This window comes from Pleuronectes platessa, chromosome 3, assembly GCF_947347685.1.
Source record: "Pleuronectes platessa chromosome 3, fPlePla1.1, whole genome shotgun sequence".
Classification (NCBI taxonomy): Eukaryota; Metazoa; Chordata; class Actinopteri; order Pleuronectiformes; family Pleuronectidae; genus Pleuronectes; species Pleuronectes platessa.
In genome coordinates, this window is record NC_070628.1 from 28,949,221 (window position 1) to 28,970,692 (window position 21,472).

At 40.8% G+C, this 21,472-nt stretch overlaps 4 protein-coding genes across 4 annotated transcripts; 3 read left to right on the forward strand and 1 right to left on the reverse strand.

The window, feature by feature from the left end:
- Positions 1 to 577: 577 nt before the first annotated feature.
- saraf (store-operated calcium entry-associated regulatory factor) lies at positions 578 to 4,903 on the forward strand. The gene is made up of 7 exons (XM_053419216.1): positions 578 to 738; positions 1,545 to 1,723; positions 2,440 to 2,635; positions 2,725 to 3,009; positions 3,218 to 3,371; positions 3,466 to 3,551; positions 4,736 to 4,903. The coding sequence occupies exons 1-7, from the start codon at positions 597 to 599 to the stop codon at positions 4,759 to 4,761; spliced, it is 1,068 nt and encodes a 355-aa protein (XP_053275191.1). The 5' UTR covers positions 578 to 596; the 3' UTR covers positions 4,762 to 4,903.
- Positions 4,904 to 6,744: 1,841 nt separating this feature from the next.
- tmem187 (transmembrane protein 187) lies at positions 6,745 to 8,056 on the forward strand. The gene has a single exon (XM_053419217.1). It carries the CDS (start codon positions 6,839 to 6,841, stop codon positions 7,616 to 7,618), a length of 780 nt encoding a protein of 259 aa, XP_053275192.1. The 5' UTR covers positions 6,745 to 6,838; the 3' UTR covers positions 7,619 to 8,056.
- A 1,274-nt stretch (positions 8,057 to 9,330) lies between these two features.
- Positions 9,331 to 15,584, reverse strand: si:dkey-9i23.8 (parapinopsin). Its single transcript, XM_053418225.1, has 8 exons — positions 15,461 to 15,584; positions 13,682 to 13,821; positions 13,498 to 13,561; positions 13,186 to 13,311; positions 12,679 to 12,817; positions 11,458 to 11,622; positions 9,670 to 9,754; positions 9,331 to 9,540 (listed from the first exon to the last, which is right to left on the reverse strand). The coding sequence occupies exons 1-8, from the start codon at positions 15,582 to 15,584 to the stop codon at positions 9,331 to 9,333; spliced, it is 1,053 nt and encodes a 350-aa protein (XP_053274200.1).
- On the forward strand, positions 15,492 to 21,282 carry ndufs8a (NADH:ubiquinone oxidoreductase core subunit S8a). The gene is made up of 8 exons (XM_053418831.1): positions 15,492 to 15,588; positions 16,435 to 16,490; positions 16,872 to 16,937; positions 17,631 to 17,720; positions 18,695 to 18,803; positions 19,786 to 19,849; positions 20,023 to 20,151; positions 20,629 to 21,282. The coding sequence occupies exons 2-8, from the start codon at positions 16,448 to 16,450 to the stop codon at positions 20,758 to 20,760; spliced, it is 633 nt and encodes a 210-aa protein (XP_053274806.1). The 5' UTR covers positions 15,492 to 15,588; positions 16,435 to 16,447; the 3' UTR covers positions 20,761 to 21,282.
- The last annotated feature ends 190 nt before the right edge of the window (positions 21,283 to 21,472 follow it).

Below are 21,472 nucleotides of genomic sequence, written 5' to 3' on the forward strand. Positions count from 1 at the left end.
TTTAGGGATTTAAATAAAAACTGATTTTGACTGTTAAAATAAACAGAATGGACAGCATTGAACTTTCAATTAAAAATAAAATGTGTCTTATGAGCGCAAATATTTTCAATGAATAACTGCAGAACTAGTTCAACCAGTTTGTGCAGTTTCTGTGATTTGTATCACTGTTATATCAGAAACACCTTTCAGCCCGCAACTGCCACAACAGAGGATCTAGAGTTGGAATTTCTACAAAGGTATTTAAATGCATGTTTGCCTACTTCTTCTGCCTGCTTGGATTTTGTATACTTGTATTTCCTGTATTGGATTTATTGTTAGTTGAGACAGTGGCTGTTATTCGAATTTTTACCTTGTGCTCTAAATAGAATCTGAATGTTTTTTTTAATTATTAATTAAATGCTGAACATTTCTCTTTAACTGAACTGGACAGAAAAAATACATAAAACGGACAGAATGGTTTCGTTTCTGCGGGGGCCCGCTCTGCCATTGGATTTCATACTTTTACATCATCCGCTCTGTGATGGGTTGACGTGACCATCGTGCTCGTTCCCCATTGGTTTACTACAGTAAAAACATGAGGCAACGCGGAAGTTGAAATGAGTTGTGACGTATTAAGGCAGACAGAGAAGTATCTGAGTGTTCGAGGAGAAGTACAGCCTCACAGCGGGGAGATGGAGTGCCTCACTGCGGCTCTCTTACAGCTGATGATGCTGGGACTCGTTCAAAGCTGGAATGACGGTACGTTCCTCGTCTCCTCTGCTTAAGTGGTACAGCAGCTGCCATGTTTAGGAAAAGTTACCAACGGATCCGTCTACAGACCTCACACCTGAATCAGCAAACAGTTCCGTGTCTAGTGTCATTTAATGCAATTTTGTTAACGGCACGGCTGTATGTTAAGGATATAAAGGCTTAATCATAGGTTATTAACCGTTTACTTTATTAATGCTTAATACGTTATCTGCAAATGCTCACTGATCAGTTCTCGGGCGTTAGTAAGAACTTCCGGGCTGCCAGGGTTGTCTCGTAACACTACAGTGCTATTTATGTAAATAACATTTACATGAATGCATTTCCTCTTTCGTAACCTGAACATCGGATTAAACCAGTCAAACTATGTAGTTATTTAAATATATATATATATATCGTAGCTAAAGGTTTTTATTCTGGGAGAGTTTTTATATCTGTATTTATTTCTCAATAAGTAGGAAAATAGCGTCAGCAGCCATAAAGAGGCTGTGAATGATACATAAACAAACCCCTCTGTAAAACACCTAAATACATAAAACCGTACACCACACAGTTTAGATAATGTACAGTATGTAACAAAAATAACGATAAAACTATTTGAACAAACAGCCTTTATAAAGCTATGAAATCAAAAGATACAAAAAGACAAAGTAAAACCCCATTTGTCTGAAATAAAGAATGTTATTGAAGCAGAAGAGTCCAAAATCAAAAAATGGACCAGTACAAAAAGGCTGCAGAAAGTCTTTACCAGAATCCATGTAAGTGTTAATACTTTGCATGTTTTCTCCTCACTGCAGGAAGCGTGCTGCTGCGGGACGTTCAGGTGTTGACTCTGTACAAGGATCGCTACACCAGAGCACAGCGCTCCAAGCCCATCCCTCAGCTCCAGTGTGTCGGCAGCTCAGCAGGATGCCAGGCCTTCGTCCCGGAGGTGGTCCAGTGTCAGAACAAAGGCTGGGATGGAGTGGATGTCCAGGTGAGGACAGAGTGTAACATTTGCTCTGAGCAGGGCTGCAGCTGTTGATGGTGGCTAATCTTATCGAACCAACTGTCTAAAACCCAAACATCTTTATAGCAGTATCACAGAAGAGGAAGAACAATCATAATCTGGGGTCTTTCTGTTTAATCAAGTATTACAATAGGTGACTTTCGATTTTCTGATTATCAATGAATGATTTTGGCCGTAGTACCACTGGTTATATTATTGGTCATGAAGCTTTCCAGATTGTCAAACTTTGGTGACATTTCACCTGGTACCTTGTAGGTACATAAAGGTCATGCAGAAGGTCTCCCATCCATCACCAAACAACCCAGGGCATTGATTTCCATTAGCATTACCTTCAATGCTGCCCAACCAGAGCTCAAGTTCTAACCCAGGCACTTCTATGGACCTCTGTGTACTGATGTTGGTGTATGCATCAATCTATAAGTAGCAACTGTCAGCGGAGACATTGCACAGATATGTTTGAGCTTATTTAGACGCAGGGTCTCTGTAAAAAATCCTGGTGACCACTCTTTAATGTTTATGTCATATGTTATTGTTAAACACTTGGGTTTTACTCAGCAGGGCTGCGTAAAGAAGCCTGGGCACTGAACAAAATTTACTTCAAGTGGATGCAGCAAATAAACATCAGGCGCACCAGTGTGATCAGAGAGAACAGATGTGATTTTAACCCCTGCTGCCTTCCACAGTGGGAGTGTAAGACTGATATGGAGCACGCATACCGGTTTGGTCGCATCGAGGTGAGCTGTGAGGGCTACAACCACCCTGCTGATGACTACATACTGAAGGGCTCCTGTGGGCTGGAGTACTCACTGGAACTTACTGAGGAGGGCAGAAGGAAGACTCAAGGCAGCCGGGGCTCTAACAGTGGATTCAATGCTGGAGGTGGGAAGATGGAGATTTTAGATTGACAGAGTTTCATCTTCACGCACAGAAATATTTAGTCTTTTTTTCATTCTATTTGTTGGTCTCAGGTCTCGGGAGCTTTGCCTCCAGTTTCTTCAGTGGCTTCTCAGGACACAAGCAGCAGCCTCAGCAGCACAGCCATCAGAGCTCCCACCCCTCACACAGCGAGGACTCCGGAGGCTTGCTGGTGGTTGTTGTGCTTCTGCTCTTAGCTTACGGCGTCTACAAGTTGTTCCTCAGTGGGAACACAGCCCAGGGGGGGCAGGACGGAGGGCCGACTGGGTACCCCAGAGACAATCACTATGGCTCCACTGCAGGACCACCACCCCCAGGATTTAAGCCTGACTTCACAGGTACTGCACACAGAGGGATGTAATGTGAACAGAGCAATAGTTTGTCTGGGTTGTGCTACAGATTCAATATAAATGTTTGTGTGGTCCTGTTGGGGAGGAAATGATTTGACATGTTATTTTGTTTTGTACAAACAGCTAAATTCATGTCCAGTTTGAAATGAGATTAGAGCTACTTTGCTGAAATCTAGAATCTGCCCTTTCTGTTCAGGCAATACTGGGGCCAACCCAGGATACGGTTTTCATAGTGACTACACTCAGAGACAGCAGTTCCCAGGTGGCCGAGCTTCTACCGGCACAGGTGGAGGCTTCTGGACTGGAATGGGGACAGGAGGGGTCCTGGGATATCTCTTTGGTCGTCAGAGGTTAGTAATGAGATGGAGAGAGAGCTGAGAGAAGATATTTTCTCTTCCACTTCACTCACAGCCTTATTTTTTTGTGTTTATGTTTGTTTTACAGAAATCAGCCGAGCAACTACTCCAGTTACACTGACAGCAGACCTCCTCCCACACACTCCACTTCCTCTGGGACACGCACTGCTTCAGGTGTGTTTGCATGTCAAGTAACACACCGAAAATGCAGATATTCTAAAAAGGAAAAACTGAAATACCACACGAACAGAAGAATTCAAACCCTTTGCTGTAACACTTGAGGTTCAGCTCAGGCTCCTCCCCTTTATCTTGATGATCTCTGAGATGTTTTTACATCGTCTCCAACTCTGGTTAAATCTTTTGATTGGAAGTGATTCTGAAAGACAAACACCACCTGTCTTTATAAGTCCTCACAGCTAACAATGTACATCAGAGCAAAAACCATGACACGAGATGGAAGAATCTGTCTGCAGAGCTCAGTCACAGGATTGTGTCGAGGTACACATCTGGAGATGGCTACAGAACAATTCAGCTACATTGAAAGTTCCTTTAGGGGCCACAGTTTTCTCCATATTTCTTAAAGGAAGATGTTTGGAACAACCTGGATTCTTCTTCGAACTGACTGTCAAACTGAGCAATCTGTAAGAAGGGCCGTTGTTACAGAGGTGCCCAAGAAGCCATTAATCGCTGTCAGTCAAGTGGCTGAGTTCCAGAGATTGTTTGTTGAGAAGGAAAAACTTCCAGAAGAACAACAAATTCTAAACATCATGTCTGATTTCCTTTAAACATGACACTTAGAATTGAGTTTAATCTTTGTCTCATCAGACCAGAATCTAGTTTCTCAGTCTGAGGGTCCTTCAGGTGCCATGAACTCCAGATCAGTCCTGGTTGTATTTTATCTGCTTTTAAGATAATTTTTTGCACAACACAGCACTAAAGGCTTGTTTGTTAAAGGCCCAGCATAAAGCAAAGCATTTGTACCCTTTATATCTTGAATCTTTTGAAGACCCACAATAGGGTGGAAAAACATAGTTGTCACAAACAAAAAAGTAGGAGGCCTCGTAATGGCTCCTCTTTTTCATACTGATCCTGAACTTTTTTAAGTTTTGTGTCTATCATGTGTTAGAAACGTAATCAAAATGCTCGCTGTGAATTCTCCACACAACATACTGCTACATTCTCACATGGGCTCACCCCGATATTCCCTGGAGGTTTTACCAGGGGGCTGGTAAGAAAAACGTTAGAGATTGCAATTATGGGACAAGGCCTCCATCTATTTCCTCATTGTCTCAGCTGTTCTATAGCATCTACATAGTCGCTGTAAATCAGACTGACTAACGTCTTTGATTCTTTGTCAGGCTTCGGAGGAACCAAGAGAAGATAGAAGCTGTGGAAGTGAACCGATTCTCTACAGTGAATGGCAGATCTCTCTGTGATTTAAGTGATTTAGTTTATATATCTTATTTTGGAAACTTGTGTTGAGGAAATTATGTGATATTTTGGTAAGTAATAAACAATTGTTTGGATCCTGTTATTATTTTTCTTCCAACAGTTCAAACTCACTGTAGGTTCGTTGGCCTTTAACACTTGTTATCATCATGTGAGTGGAGCAGAGTAAAGAGCAGATCTGTCTTTGATTCTCACTTTTTTCTCTAGTTCTATTTGGTATTAATCCAACTCCAATTTAAAGGTCCAGTATGTACGATTTAGGTGAAAGGGATTTATGGGCAGAAATTGGAGTAAAAATGATCCTACTGATGTTTTCACTGTTAGGTTTCATCTAAATTGTATGAATTTTTTACCCTATAATGAGCCCTTTATATTTAAATACTTTATATTTACATCAGGGTGGTCCTCTGTACCGACATGTTCTTTTAGAGTTGTCCAAATTGGACAAACTAAACACCTTTGGAGTTTTTATGACAATTGAAGGCTACACTAGATTCTCGTTCATGTTTTGAAGGGGGGAAGGTGAGGGGTATTCAGCTGCATTATGTAAATTCACCACTAGTTGTCACTAAATTCTACAGACTGAACCTTAAACAGAGAGTGGTTGGTCGAGAGCTGCCACTTGTTCCACCAGGGTCTGATGTTATGCCTCCTTCCACCTCATCCACTAAGCAATGTCAAATTTCAATATTTTTTTGTTATACTGATATCATTTTACAATTGATAGGTTTATTCTCACCTCAAAATAAACATGCCATACACAGCAAGAGTAAACATGTAAACAACACATACATTTATTGTAATCTCATGTTACTGTACTCAGATCTAGTCTTTTTTAGTCTCGTAAAACTAAAAATTTAGATCTTTTCCCTGTCTTCTCTTTTCTCCTTGGTTTAACTGCGCTCAATTTAACATCAATTTTGGACTAAGATGATTTCCTCTTACCTCTCATACCTCTTATCTCAGCCTGGTGCTTATTTTTTAAACTTAAAATGCTCAAATTTCTTTCTCCCTCCATTAATCTTTACTAGTGTCAAATAATGAGATTCTTGAGATAAAAATTCCAAAACAAAACTTCATTGGTATACATAAGCCTACACAATATTTGAACTGTCTTTGTGGTCAAATTCAAGTCTGGAAAACTTTGAGAAGCCAAGAGCACAGCAGAGAAACTGGTAAGGATCGCTTATTATTATTATAAGGTCTTATAATTTCCCCATCACGTGCGGTTAGGCAAAATAAATGAGAATTTAGTAATCTTCAAATAGATTTTTATTTCTAATTAGACAAAGAATGCAAAATTGTAAGTAGCACATTATTGTTTCTTGGCTGGGCTGATCTACAAAGTCCAGAAGCACTATGAAGCTCGATAATAAAAACATATCTGGGATATGTGTTTCACTTTTCATATTGATCAGAAATGTGCTCACCAACCAGCTACGGTGACATTACAGTCAGATTAACAGTAGAAAACGTTGCATGCATACATGAAAGAGGGGGGTTCTTATTGCCCATTAAAAAGTTTTCTGTACATTTCGACAATAAATTTGGTTTTGTTACATTTGAAGTGTCAATACGTTCTGGAGTTATAGAGGCACATTCTTTAAATTCACATATAAATCCTGTGTAATTAGGGGCATTGTTTGCCATTCTGCATTTATGGATGTGGGATTTACAGTATGGTCCCCATCCTTATTAAGTTTATGATGACGTCAATGTCATAATTCTCATCTTTAAAATGTGTAAAAACATTTTCAAATTCAATTTCACACTATCAAATATATTTACCCAATATATAATCCTTCAATTGAGTCTAAAAGGATACTGAATGGATACAGCGGTAAAATAAACGAAGAAGTCAGGAAGGTGGGCGGGGTGAGTAAGAAGAAAGCCAATCTAAACCCTCCATATTCTACCATGTGACTTTGAACCCGGAATCATAACAAAAGCTCCTACTTGTTGAGAGTTGTGGGCAAACAGCTGGAGTGTGGATCTGTTCTCTGACCCCAGCCATGATGTCGGCTCTGCTCCACGTGTCGCTGCCCTTCCTCTTCTGTGTGCTGTTTGCCAACACCAGCTTGTTTGACGGAGCGGCGGTGGATTTGTCCTACGACCACTACGCTGAGAGACGGGTGGAGTATCTACCGCTCTTCCTGGCGATGCCCTGTAACTGTGCGGTGAACGTGCTTTACATCTTCATGGGTGTTTACTGGCTGAGGAACAGCGCAGGGGAGGGGGGACAGAGCCGCTACCTGAGACAAGTGTTCGCCCTCATGGCCATCCTGTACGCGCCTGTGCAGTGGACACGCTTGGCGATGCTGCGGCGCGCCCCCGCCGTGCTCGACCAGTGGTTCACGCTCCCGATCTTCGCGTGGGTAACAGTGTGGATCAGCTTCATCGAGCGCGGCCCGGCCAAGTGGGGCGCGTCTCACGCGGCCGCGGTGGAAGCGTGCTCGCTCCTCAGCTACGGCCTGTCGCTGGTGCACGAGCGCGGCTTCGATGTCGCGCTGTGCTGTCACGTGGCCGTAGCCGTGTTCCGGGGATTGCGCGTGCAGCGGACTCACGGGGACGGCCGCACTCGCGTGTACCTGCAGCTGGCGGTACTGTCGTGCGCGGGCTTCGTGCTGCTGAAGGTGCTGGACCACTGGCTCGCCCGGTACCGACTGTTCCAGCGCTTCACCGGACACTTCTGGTCCAAAGTGTGCGACGTGCTGCAGTTCCACTTCAGCTTCTGTTTCCTGAGCACACTGACGCACAGGGCGCAGGAGAGGAGCGCAGCGCGGCGCCGCTGACACCACCGACCCTAGAACCACTTCACCTCACTGTCCGGCCCCCCAGCAACCGTTTCTATGATGGATGGATATCCATCATCAATCTATTCTATTCCATCTCTATCTATCTATCTATCGTTCAATTAGGATCAACATCTCTCCATCTGTCGCTATGTCAGTCAATTACACATTTTTCATAGATCAGTTATAAACCAGTAATTGGAACAATGGGTTGACAGGTTGTGTAACATCCACCACCATAATGCACAGTGGTATATTGTTGGATGTGGATGTGAAGGTGTGAGTCTCCTCTAAGACAAGTCACTACAACGCGTGTTGTCTTAAAACCAATAATAACTGCAGTGGAGAAGCTATGAGCGCTGGATTCAAGACACTCAAACCCTTGCAGTTGTAAATATTGTAAATCCATACTTTATTAAAAATTTCATAAAGAAATCATATTGTGAACAATTTATTTTATAATAGTTGATGATTGTTACTTTTTTTTATTGCTGCTAATGATTCAATTGTATTTAATCTTCCCTGTTCCTGTATTATTATTATTGTTATGTAAACTCTCTGCTCTAAAAAAGTGATACATATTTGGATAGAATAATTAAAAGGAAAAGAAGGAAAAAGTCCTCCAGCAGACACTTTTTATTCAATGGGGAGACCCCTTTTAAAGGTCCACTGAAATAGGCCTGCAGGACGAACTGACCAAGATCTGTGTGGAAACTATAATCTCTGAGAGGATTTCCCAGTAATTGTTAAAAAAACAAAACCTGTATGGTTTTCACAAGTATGAAAGAGTTCAGCTTTTTGTACATCTTTGTCAGAAAAATACTTACACCAATTAATTCATTAATTACCATCTCTCAGTTTAATTGGAGTTGTGGAGTCATCGCTGGAGGAGAGGGGCAGGAAGGAACTTGTTTATGCATATTTGTATACTTCAATTACTTGCACGTCTACTTGACTATGGAGATTGTGATCACCAGGGAGTCAGTCAAGAGCGAGTCAGGACACTGGTCCATGGCACTTACTACTCAGGTTGGTCGATTTTTGGGGAATGGTAAATAGGTATGAATATTTACATGGGCTGCAAGGGTGGGTGTTCTGATAAATGTTGCTTAATCAAGTTTGGTGAGCCACCTGAGCAAAAAAATACCAGGGGCGATTGCCAGGGCCAGTCCAGCCATGTTCACAAATGTCTCGAATAATATAGGGACTGAGAACAGCACTCTCTCCTGTGTTTACATGCTAATGGCTGCCACGTCGTTGCTTTAAAACAGTCACGTATGATTATTACTTCTATCCATATATTTGTTTTGTGAAGATTGACGATAACTCTGCATTTAAACCTGTACTGCCAAGTGATCTAGCTCTGTCTGCTTTCAATCCAATCACCTTACGTGCATTTTAATGCAGGTGTAAAGGGGAACCTGTTGAAAACGTTTCAGGCTTACAGGTATAGAAAAGCTCTATGGTCTCAACAGGGTATCGGTGTGGAGACTTCATAACTTCTGGTAAAATGAACATTTCAGGTGGAAAATGGGATCATTCACAAAATGTAGCCACAATCATATATATTTTTCTTAACTTTAAAAATGTTAAACAGTGATAGTAAGAAAAGATACTATGATATATCATAAGGATAACATGCACGTTTTTAATGAAATGTCCTTGTTGGGTTCTCCTCTTGAAATATACTAACCCCTGTTTACAGCTCATGTTTACAGCTCATGTTTAGTGATGGCAGTGAGCACAGGCTCTGACAGGGGTTTTCTATTGGTCCACAACAGGGCCAGGCCCGCCTCCCTGAAGTCCTGGTGGGAGCAGTAGATCAGAGGGTTCAGACCACAGTCCAGGTAAGACATCACTGATGACAATGTCCTTAACCAATCGGGTGCCGCAGACAGGTCCAGTCTACCCAACAGGATCAGCTGATTGGTCAATGGAAAGAAAAAGAGAACTATGAGTGGAGGAGTGTTCAGTCTGTGGCTTTACCACATGTGCACATGCAGATACAGCAGCTCCTGACAGGTTTCACCATGAGTGAGTGTAATTGTCACCTCAGACACAACAAAGGGAGTGTAGCAGAGCACGTAGGAGGCCACCAGCAGAGGAGTGACTGCAGACAGGTCTGCTTCATCGTCACTGAGAGACAGAGGAGACAAGATGGCTTGACTCACACACACACAGACACGCGCACACACACATACAGTGCCTTGCATAAGTATTCACCCCCTTTGGACTTTTCTACATTTTGTCATGGTATAACCACAGATTAAAATTTATTTCATCGTGAGTTTATAATATAAAAAAATGATAAAAATATCCAGAGCTTTGAACATCTCTCTGAGCACCATAAAATCCATCATAAGAAAATGGAAAGAATATGGCACAACCGCAAACCTACCAAGAGGAGGCCGTCCACCCAAACTGAAGAGTCGGACAAGGAGAAAATTAATCAGAGAAGCAACCAGGAGGCCCATGGTTACTCTGGAGGAGTTGCAGAGATCCACAGCTGAGGTGGGAGAATCTGTCCACAGGACAACTATTAGTCGTCTACTCCACAAATCTGGCCTTTATGGAAGAGTGGCAAGAAGAAAGCCATTGTTGAAAGGGATCCATAAAAAATCCCGTTTGGAGTTTGCCAGAAGCCATGTGGGAGACACAGCAAACATGTGGAAGAAGGTGCTCTGGTCAGATGAGACCAAAATTGAACTTTTTGGCCTCATTGTAAAACGCTATGTGTGGCGAAAACCCAACACTGCCCATCACCCTGAGCACACCATCCCAACAGTGAAACATGTTGGTGGTAGCATCATGCTGTGGGGATGCTTCTCTTCAGCAGGTACAGGGAAACTGGTCAGAATAGAGGGAAAGATGGATGGAGCCAAATACAGGGAAATCCTTGAAGAAAATCTGATGCAGTCTGCAAAAGACTTGAGACTGGGGCGGAGGTTCATCTTCCAGCAGGACAATGACCCTAAACATACAGCCAGAGCTACAAAGGAATGGTTTGGATTAAAGAATGTTAATGTCTTAAAATGGCCCAGTCAAAGCCCAGACCTCAATCCAATACAGAATCTATGGCAAGACTTGAAGATTGCGGTTCACAGACGGTCTCCATCCAATCTGACTGAGCTTCATCTTTTTTGCCAAGAAGAATGGACAAACCTTTCCATCTCTAGATGTGCAAAGCTGGTAGAGACATACCCCAAAAGACTTGCAGCTGTAATTGCAGCGAAAGGGGGTTCTACCAAGTATTGACACAGGGGGGTGAATACTTATGCACCCAACAGATGTCAACTTTTTTGTTCTCATTATTGTTTGTGTCACAATAAAATTTATTTTGCACCTCCAAAGTACTATGCATGTTTTGTTGATCAAACGGGAAAAAGTTTATTTAAGTCTATTTGAATTCCAGTTAGTAACAGTACATAATGGGAAAAAGTCCAAGGGGGGTGAATACTTATGCAAGGCACTGTACATACTAACACACACAAAAACACATACAGCCGGCCTATTATAGCATAACATTATAAAGTGTCTTCACATAACATATGACTGGTATTAACAAATAATGCATACAGAGCGTAAACCCACCAAGCCACAATTACTATTGACTGTTTGAAAGTCATAAAGCTCAGTCTAGAGACACAAACTGACAACATAGGAAATGTAATCAACCACAAAACGACTTAGAATGATCAAAAAGGGCACAAGATGACCATAAATGACTGCTGCCCACAAGGACCCCAAAAAAGTAAACAGTTTCTAAAAATATAAACACAGACCATAAAAAAATGCATATTGGCCAGAAAACGGAAACGGCCTTAAGTCAGGTGGGTCACCTGTTTGAGTTGGAGCCGCAGCCGATGGCACTCAGCAGGGAGCAGAACACGATGAGGAGGAAGGGGAGGAAGATACAAACTGAGAAAGCACAGAGAATGTAGACCAACATGTCTGAGTAGCTGCTCTCCCAGAAAACGGCACACAGCATCTCTGCACCGTCATACCTGGAGGAGAAAGAAGACATGGTGGAGATGAACACATCAGAATGTAGGAGGTGTTATTAGAGAAGGTGGTATTAGACAGAATGGTATCTGAGATTAAACGCACACCTGAGTAAATCTTCTGAATCTTAAACTAACTGATATCCTCAATTCTCTGGCTGGAAGTTACATGATCTAATATCATTGTGACCTCACACTGGCACTGATGTCTTCATGATCAATGCAGAGCAACAGGGTTTCTCATACCGGAGGGTTTGCAAATGAAGATGTGATGGAGGCAATCAATCAATTGATTATTAAATATAATTTTATTTGTATAGCCTATATACATAAAGGCTTTCTCAAGGTATAACATCCCCTGCTCCTAGAAAAGACAATGTCAAACATAATTTGTACTCATATAAAAGAAAAGGTCTGACAGAGACGAAGGGAGCAACAAGGACAATTGTTATGATTGAGGTTTTGCCAGTAATGTTGGTATATGTGGCTTTGTATATAATATATCTAAGCAATCTAGTTGTTATCATAATCTACTAATAGCTGTTTTAAATAAAAAGTCCTGGGTCTGTATTTGTGAAAGAAGGAAAGCTGGATTACCCAAACACCGGGGAGCAGGAGGTAAAGGGATGGTGGGAGTGACGGAGGAAACATGTATAAACATTATCTGCTACATCTCAAACATGATAATGTAATCATTCCTCTGCCCTCTACTATCTGTGGAACAAGCTACCAGGCTGGGTTCGGGAGGCTGACACAATCTCTTATTTAAGGTTAAACTTAAAACATTCCTTTTTGATAAAGACAGTCTGACAACCTATTCACACAAAAAAAACACAAAAATGATCTTATTTACAGGATAAACTTAGTCTTTAGCATTTGGCTTCTTATTTTAATTTCATTTAGAGTCTTTTACTTAAACATTGTAGAATTTCCTTTTCTGCTGTCACTTCAGACACCACCAGCTGAACGAACCACTGTTTCATCTCACATCAATAAAGCACTTTTATAATGATCCTGACAAATGTTTTGAGCACTATGAGAAAACAGCAAACCACATACTTGATCCAGGCATAGATGACAGGGATGCTCCCAAACACCAGCCCGGTCACCCAAGAAGCTGAGCATGCTGCCACCATGACAACAAAGAGAGCCCTTCTTGTGGAGGCCCTGCCGATCAGCCGCTGCACACAGAGGATAGCTAGAAATGAGAATAAAAAACCTTACAGCGTCTGCTTCAAAGCAAACAAGGGACTGTTGTCAACTGTTGTAGCTCCTACTTCACTGCTACATCAAGTATATATTAGAGATACCTAAACTTAATCATATATTAACATTTTCTGGTGCTTTATACTTCTGAAATAAATCATTCTCAATCACATCTTAATTGGTGCAGTCTTTGTCAGTGAATAAACTTTTTCTTTTAATTGCATAGTTTAATTTTGGCCTTGTATTAACAGATATGTTTAACATCTGAATTAAAAAATCTAAACAGTCCCTTTGACTTCCACAGAATGGAGAACATGATCAAGTGGTCTCTATGAGTGTGAGAGTAGAGCTTTGTGGTACCTAGGCTCCCTATGGACGAGCTGATGAAGGCAAACTTCAGCAGGCTGACGACCTCGCACCATGGAGACCTCTGACCCCCTGTCAGCATGGCCAGCAGCGAGCCGGAGATGATGAGAAGGGAGCAGCCTTCACAACACAGTAATTCATTATCAGAAATGTCAACTTCCTGAGATGTAAATCCCTGTGATTAATCTGCTACAATACTAGCATCAGTTGAAGTAACGAGGTATAGTGAGACACACCAAGGAAGAAAGTGACAACATACTGTATATTCCTGTAACACACGTGTGTTGGTGTCAGTGTGAGTTGTACCTAAATCTGACAAAGTGAGACTGATGAAAGGAAGCCAATAACGGCAGCAGAACTGACCCTTGCACTGAAAATGAAAAAGTTAGAATGAATGAGTTCACACTAACATGAGTGATCACCCAAAACCAAAACCCTCAGGTTGTTCGTTCTCTATGGTCTTTTAACTAACATAAATAAACAGCCTTACCATGACTTTAACAAGCAGAACAAGACAGTTTCCCACAATTCCCATGACCATCTCCAGTCCCAGCAAGGCCACCAGCAGCCATTTCTCTTCCTCTGGCCACAGATATTCCATGAACAGAGTCCCATTCAACCTTTCAGCCACTGAGAGACAGAACGTACAGATCAGAGCAGAGTTTATGATCAATTAACTCTGCGTAAACCTTGGAGCTGTACATGTTGACTGAGGGTTTAACAAGATGCTGAAAACAAGATGGCGTGTGTGTATGCACATTGATGATAATAAGTATAAATACATTTTAAATATAATGATTAATAGTCACTTTTAGGAGGTGTAAAGTTACTCCTCTAGTTCTAATACATTTCTAATCTTTAACTGTCTATTTTTGGATGTTTAATAATAAAGCCAGGGGGCTTTATTCTTGTTTCATTTTATTTAGACAGACATCACATTTACTGTTGTGACATTATCATACTGTCATACAAAACAAGAGTAAAAATAGAAAACAATTAGATCTAAGTACTCAAAACAGTATAACTGACAATACAAATAAATGGAACACATTTGGAAATGGAAAAATATAACAAAAATGAGGACTTCGAGTGTCTTCCAAAACCAGCATGGGAACAACACAAGATTAAATAGTATGAAAAAAGTAAATCTATACAGTTTAAAATGCTGTTAGTTAAACAGTAGAAAAATATAAAGCAAACACACAACTGTATAGTAATGGATGGTGTTACACTTACTTGTATGGTGAGGTGACAGTCCACAGCCTCAAACTGTGTGAAGGTGCCAGGTGTCTGTAGTGGAGAGCTCAGAGGGAAGTGCCATCAAATCATTTTCAATTAAAAAACACATGCTCCATTACCTTAACTCCAATGGCCCTGACGCACACTGTGTGTGTGTGCCTTTATATTAGCTTCTACTATTCAACCGCTTCCACCATATGATGACTGAACTACAACTGGAAAAATAAGCCCCTCTAACAAATCAAGTTCAAAAAGTTATTTATCTTTTTCAGCTCTGTCAGTTCTATTTTAACAAACTTATACCACTTTGACTGGGAAGCTTTACACTGACCACCTGGTCAAATGTTTCTCAAAAAATGTATCTTAAGATGTAACTCTGTCAGCAGGGAGAACTTTGGGTAAATATATGCCGAATTTGTGATAGCATTTATTTCAGGATTACGGTAAAATGATTCCCTTTAGAATTACTGAGCAAACAATCCAGTTAAGTCAAACCCTTTTTTATTTGTTGTTGTTTTTTGTGCAAAACTATAAATAGATAGATTGACTCCATCCAAGTCCTGAGCATGTTTTCAAGAAAGGCTTCAATATGGCACTGTGATCAGTGTCAAAAATAAGATGGCTCTGAAAACTAAGAGCTTGTTCAATACAATGTAGACACACATTTAATGGGTTGATATGTGTATTCATATTTAAGTTAAGTTTTTTTGTTTTTGTTTTGATGTGGTGGCTGTAGCAATGATCTAAACCTGACCAATTTTAATTGGTTTTCGTTTTTTGTTTGTCAATAAGGATGCATTACATACATGTATAGTTGTGTTAATTAAAAGGAAACTCATATACACACACACACACACACACACACACACACACACACACACACACACACACACACACACACACACACACACACACACACACACACACACACCATTGATGTAATAAACATTATACAAAACGTTTATATGCATTAATAAAATATATATAATTGTAGGTTTATTTTAGAAATAAAATAAAAAAACAGGCAAACGTAACAAGGCTCGTCGCTCGGCTCGACCGTCCATTGACGTAAAACGTTTTGTCACTTCCTGTTCACGCACGGTCCGTCCCTCAAATCGTCCGCTGTTCTGGTTAAGAAGGCCAAATAGCGACATTTCGGTGAGTTCAAACTAATTGTAATGTTTTAAATCTATTTTGTTGCACCTTTCCTTCACATCGCCGTTAATACTCAATGCTGTATCGTTCGTATCTGACCTCGTAGTGTTTACAGTTACCCACAATTCACCTCAAGCGACCTTTATGTAAAAGTCCTTGACAGTGTGTGAATTAACCCGGCTGCTAGTCAGTGCTAGCTTAGCTTAGCAGCAAACCCTAACACTTCACCCAGTAAACACAGAGTTGCCGGTTGTGTGGTACGTGTGTGCTGGTGTCCAGTGGTTACAGGAGTGCTCTGTGTGTTTGCGTCTTGTAACACGGTGTGGTGTATCAATGTCATTCCGCTGAGGCAGCGCTGGGAGTCTTCAACTCGGGGTTAGCTAAGGTGGACAGTTCCATAAGAGTTTCTCTCCTGGGTCTCAGCATGTGACTGTTACAACGAGGTTGATGTTAGAAGCTCAGAAACTGTAACATTCTGACACTCCATGTTTTTCATTCACGGTGTTAATCAGTGGCTGTGTTGACCTACAGAGAGAAGCTACACACACAGGGGGTTTGTTATTACGTATTATGTGTAGGTGGCTATGTATGTATAGAGTGTATAACACATACATATAAACAGTGTGGAAAACTAATAACAGTAGAATCAAAAGTTGACACGTTCCTACGTCAGTATTGTGCATTTGACAGAATCACGTCATTTTGCAAGACAACAGGGATCAGTGAGGATTTATTTAATTTGATATGCATGGTTAATTCCTTCTTCAAATAATAAATATAAAAGATAACAACAATGCGTTGATGCTGTCACTGAGTGGTTCCTCTTTGTTCTCGTGTGTCTGGTTTCAGCGGCAAAGACGTCATGGCTGCAACACTGCGCTTACTTTACAGTGTGTCGAGGCCAGGTAAGGTCTCTCAGCTTATTTGCTTACAGAAAGAACAGTTTGAGACATTTGAGTACAAACAAATCAAAGATAGTAATCTCATCAAGCTACTGTGACTTTAAAAAACATAAAAACAAGCAATAAATGATTCACAATTATATTTCATGTAATTTTTTCCAGTTATTGTGATCAAAAGTCAGTACTTTTGTATCGTCAACAGATGGTCAAAAACAAATAAGATTAGTTTTTGTGGTATAACACATATCATTAAGCTCAGATCATATTCCTATGCAGTATATTAGATGTATAGTGAAGTGTTGTATACTATGTGTTACAGCAATATCTAATGAATGTTTCTACCATAATGGTCTTAATGTTGATACACTTTATTTTTACTTTCAGGCACTTTTGTGGCCAGCCAGAGTCTTGTGAGGCCCTTCAGTGTTTCTGCACAAAGGGCAGGATTCAGTAAGTAGCACTGCAACACACACGCAGCTCATTGTGTTGGATTGTTGTCATCAATGTATCTCCTTCTGAAAGGCTCTCTGGTATCTGGTATTCCGCTATCACAAAGCTACTTTCACTTTCTACCAGGTTAGAAGGTTTCAGTTGTGTGTCTCAAACTTTAGACAATTCTAGTACAATTTCAAACAGTGTTCATTATCATACCATCCAGTTATTTCAGTATGATGGAAAACTAATACGGTAAACATGGCCCAGCATGATTATGAATATCATCACATTTTAGAGTAATTCCTATAAATAACTAATCAAATGAATCAATGCCTCTTTCTTTCTCTGTCTTGGTGAGATCATATTCATGAGCAGCACAACTGTGTTGGACCTGTCATGTCAACAGGGAACATGTGGCATTTATATTATATCATTACAAAACCGACTGCTGAAGATGGTGGTAACCAAGAAGGTGGAGCAGCCCATAAGGCTTATGGTTATGTGTGGGTTAATTTGTAGTCTTCTAAATTAGACCCACGAGTTACACCACCACACAAGACCTCTGTGGACCCTGAACAAGTGAAAAAGAGCGAAGACAGATTTATGAAAGGGATGTAATTTTTGCAATCAATGTAAATGTTTTGATATTTCTTAAATGCTTATATGTAGTATCTGAACACCACCATCTTCACTTGATTGTGTGTGCAGAGTATGTGAACGCCCAGGAGATTCCTACAGACATGAAATCCATTACAGACCGAGCTGCTCAGACGCTGCTGTGGACAGAGCTGTTCAGAGGTCAGATGACACACTCGCACACAAATACAAATGGGATGCAAACATTTGTTAGAATTGCTGTTTTAAAGTCCTCAGTCACAGAGGGACTTGGACACTTGGTGAAGCTCAAGCTCATTTGATCAAAAATAGTGAACTGATGATACAGTTCTGTCAGACATTTGTCTTTGCTCCTCGTCTTTCCTCTCTATGTGATTTCAGGATTATGACAATGTATTCTGCTGTTGCATGCTCTTGTTATTTCACGAGGACATTGTTATGTGTGTCGGCTCTTTTCATTAAAACACAGCTAAGATGTAGCATGACGGAGAAGGAAGAGTTTAGATATTGGATGATAAAACATCACTGCACAGTCATAACGCATGTTGCTTTATAGCCTGGGGTTGTCCTGTCTTCAGGTTTCTCCTGTTTGTGTTGCTGAAAGTAAATAACATCTTGTCATAGGGAACAGGGGAATTCAACACTACAATAATTATCATCTCCTACATTTTATCGTGTGAAGTCAGTCAGGGCCTGTATTGGTAAAATGTGATTTTACCAATACAATACAGGTGATTTGATTGGCTGGTGCCTGTGCTGCTGCTTGAGAAGTTTAACATCACATTAAATTGAAAGGGGAGCGATTCTGTCGCAGTCTCCATTGCATATGTGATCGAGTATTATGTTGATAACAGCTGCTTCATCACCGTCTGCGATGTAGAGGAGTCAGAGACACATGCTGCAGAGACTAACCGTTACCTGATAACTCATACTGGGATATTTATAACCAGGTTATGTTTTGACAGGGACTAGTGTTACATGATACAGAGCAGATGTTGATTGAAGCTAAATTATTTCACATTTAAAGTAATAAAAAAATCTGTCCCTGCTCCTGTACCTGTGTCGCATCTAGGGTACAAAACCTGTAGAAACAGCCGGGCTGCTGCATCCATCAGCTGTCTGTAATTTTGGCCTAAATGGTTGTGTTGTGTTGTCAGGTCTGGGCATGACGATGAGCTACCTGTTCAGAGAGCCTGCCACCATCAACTACCCGTTTGAGAAGGGTCCTCTGTCGCCTCGCTTCAGAGGAGAGCACGCACTGCGCAGGTGAGACTGACGCCAAACAGCCACCCAGTGTAACGTGTGTAGTCTGACTGACTTTATCAATGGAATACATTTAGTTGTAAATCAAATGGAGTAAAAACTAACAAACACAAACAATAGGAGCAACTGATCACACAGGGTTACTTGTTTTTAAAAGTATTTAATATAATTTTATGAATGGACTCACAATTTCACAACACATGAAATTGATTAGAGGTTGTTCACAGTCTGTGCCACTTTTCATGTGAACAGCTGAAGCTAACACTCTTAATATCTTCCAGGAGTGAGTGTTATCTTTCTCCATCTTTGAATCACATCCCAGCTCCCATTTCTATACGAGAACCATCTTTTTAAGCCCCCTTCAACAGTGGCTGTGTATTTATGTGGTCAGACAACATATCAAATCAACACATTTTGGAGCAGAACCAAACCATCACTCTTTGATTCACTGCTTCTTCTTCTTAATCCACCAAAACAAGGACATTTGGCTTCATGCAAGGATGGTTCTCACAAACAGACTTGTTGTGTGTACGAGTGATGAAGGAGACCTTTCCGTGTTCATCATCCCCTCAACAGATTTCTCATATTTTACAGACACAAGTTAGAGTAATAGGTAGATATCAGCTATTATATTACTTTTTCAACTAATTAAATTTATAAATTACACCTCATAATCATGTTGAGATTATTCTGTTTAACTTTGCAATTTTACTAATGATAAGTTGTGTTCATTTACCTGCTAAATGTCAAAGTATCCTGTCCTTTCACTGCTGAATCTGCTAAGAAGTCCAGACTTCGTATAAACCTGCTGCTGCCCATTCAAAGTACAATATACTGATATTGACTGGTGGCAGCCGCATCACTAACCACTTCCTGTAGTAGAGCACCTTTAATCCTATTTTTGGATTAAACTGACATTTTATTGTTAGAGAATCTCTGAGGTGCAGATAAGTTTAACAAAGTCTTTGTACTGATCTTACACCAGGTATCCTTCAGGAGAGGAGCGCTGCATCGCCTGCAAGCTGTGTGAAGCTATCTGCCCGGCCCAGGTACAGACACGCTTGAATAGAAAGTCAACTAGTTGTGTCCTGATTACAGCATGGCCTACATTTTATGTCCGTTGTGAATAAATATAGACATTTATTATTAATCTAAATACCGGCATTTGAAGCAATAGCACTGTAGAGTCTCTAATTATCCGTAACATTGTGTGTGTGTTCAGGCTATCACAATCGAAGCTGAGTCTCGCACTGACGGCAGCAGGAGGACGACTCGCTACGACATCGACATGACCAAATGCATCTATTGTGGCTTTTGTCAGGAGGCGTGTCCTGTGGATGCCATCGTAGAGGTGCGTGTTTGATCCTGTGTTACAGCACTATACAAACTTATCTCCTCAGCCTGTTAAGACATACCGTCAGTGTTTTACTTCCACAATGGACATTTTGGAGCCTCTGTTGGAGAAGTAAGTAGATGAACCGACATGTGTGACGAGCCATTTGGATTTCAGTGCTCTAACCGAATCACAGTAAAATTGACAGAGTTGTCAATCCCTATTTTGCAATCACCCTGCAACTCACCCAGGGTCTGTCCAGTGCTAAATGCAGCTGTAGTTTTTGTTGTCTCTGAGGAAAAGGAGGATGAAGCACCTGCAATAGGAAGTCCTGTAAGAAATAGAGATCTTGAGATAACAGAGCTCTACAAAACACTGGCTGTGCAGATGATTCTGTGTTCCCATTGGAAGGATGACTTGAATTGCTGCAGGTTTTCACGACTGTTTACTGGTGTTGCCTTCTTTCTTACCTTTCTCTCTTTCTGTTTTGTGCAGGGCCCTAACTTTGAATTTTCCACTGAAACCCATGAAGAGCTGCTCTACAACAAGGAAAAGCTCCTCAACAATGGAGACAAGTGGGAAGCAGAGATAGCCGCCAACATAAAAGCAGACTACCTTTATCGATAGTAACCAGAGTTACCCTACACAGTGTACAGATGCCACTTAATCTATCCAACACACACACACACAGTACGTCCATACTGTACATATTGTAAGAAGACAGACTCAGCTGTAGTGGATGTGCTTCAGGGTTGTATTTGTATTTGATGATGGATCCTTCGTTTCCAACATCCCATTCTGACATGATGATCATACTTTGACATGTTTTAGACTTTTTTTCCACGGCATCGCATATTTATTATAGAATGGAAAGTACCCACTGGCTGTCAGTGTGGCAGCATGGACCAGTGTGTGTGTGATCATCAATGCAGACCCTGTGGTTTTGTCTTTATTGTCCCCCTGGCCTAACAGATGTAAACACTGAGAAATGCTGTGACACTGATGGCAGACTTAATCTTGGTTTGATTCTAATGTCCCTCATAAGTGTACATGGATTATTGTCATTCTCTCGGGTCTCAGTGATTCGTTTTATGGTCTTCATACTGTATCCAGCCTGACTCTAATAAAATTCTGGGAGAAACGATAAAAGATTTTTCTTAATTTTTTCCTGAATTCAAAGCTCAACCTTTAACATCTTATAACTAATTAAAACAAACCTTAACAGAAACAGTTTAACTGACCACAATTTGTGTAACTTTAAATTATAATAAATTAAATATTTGTAATTTCAACTCCAAACTTTATTAATTTTCAATTAAAGAAAACCTATCCTCATCAT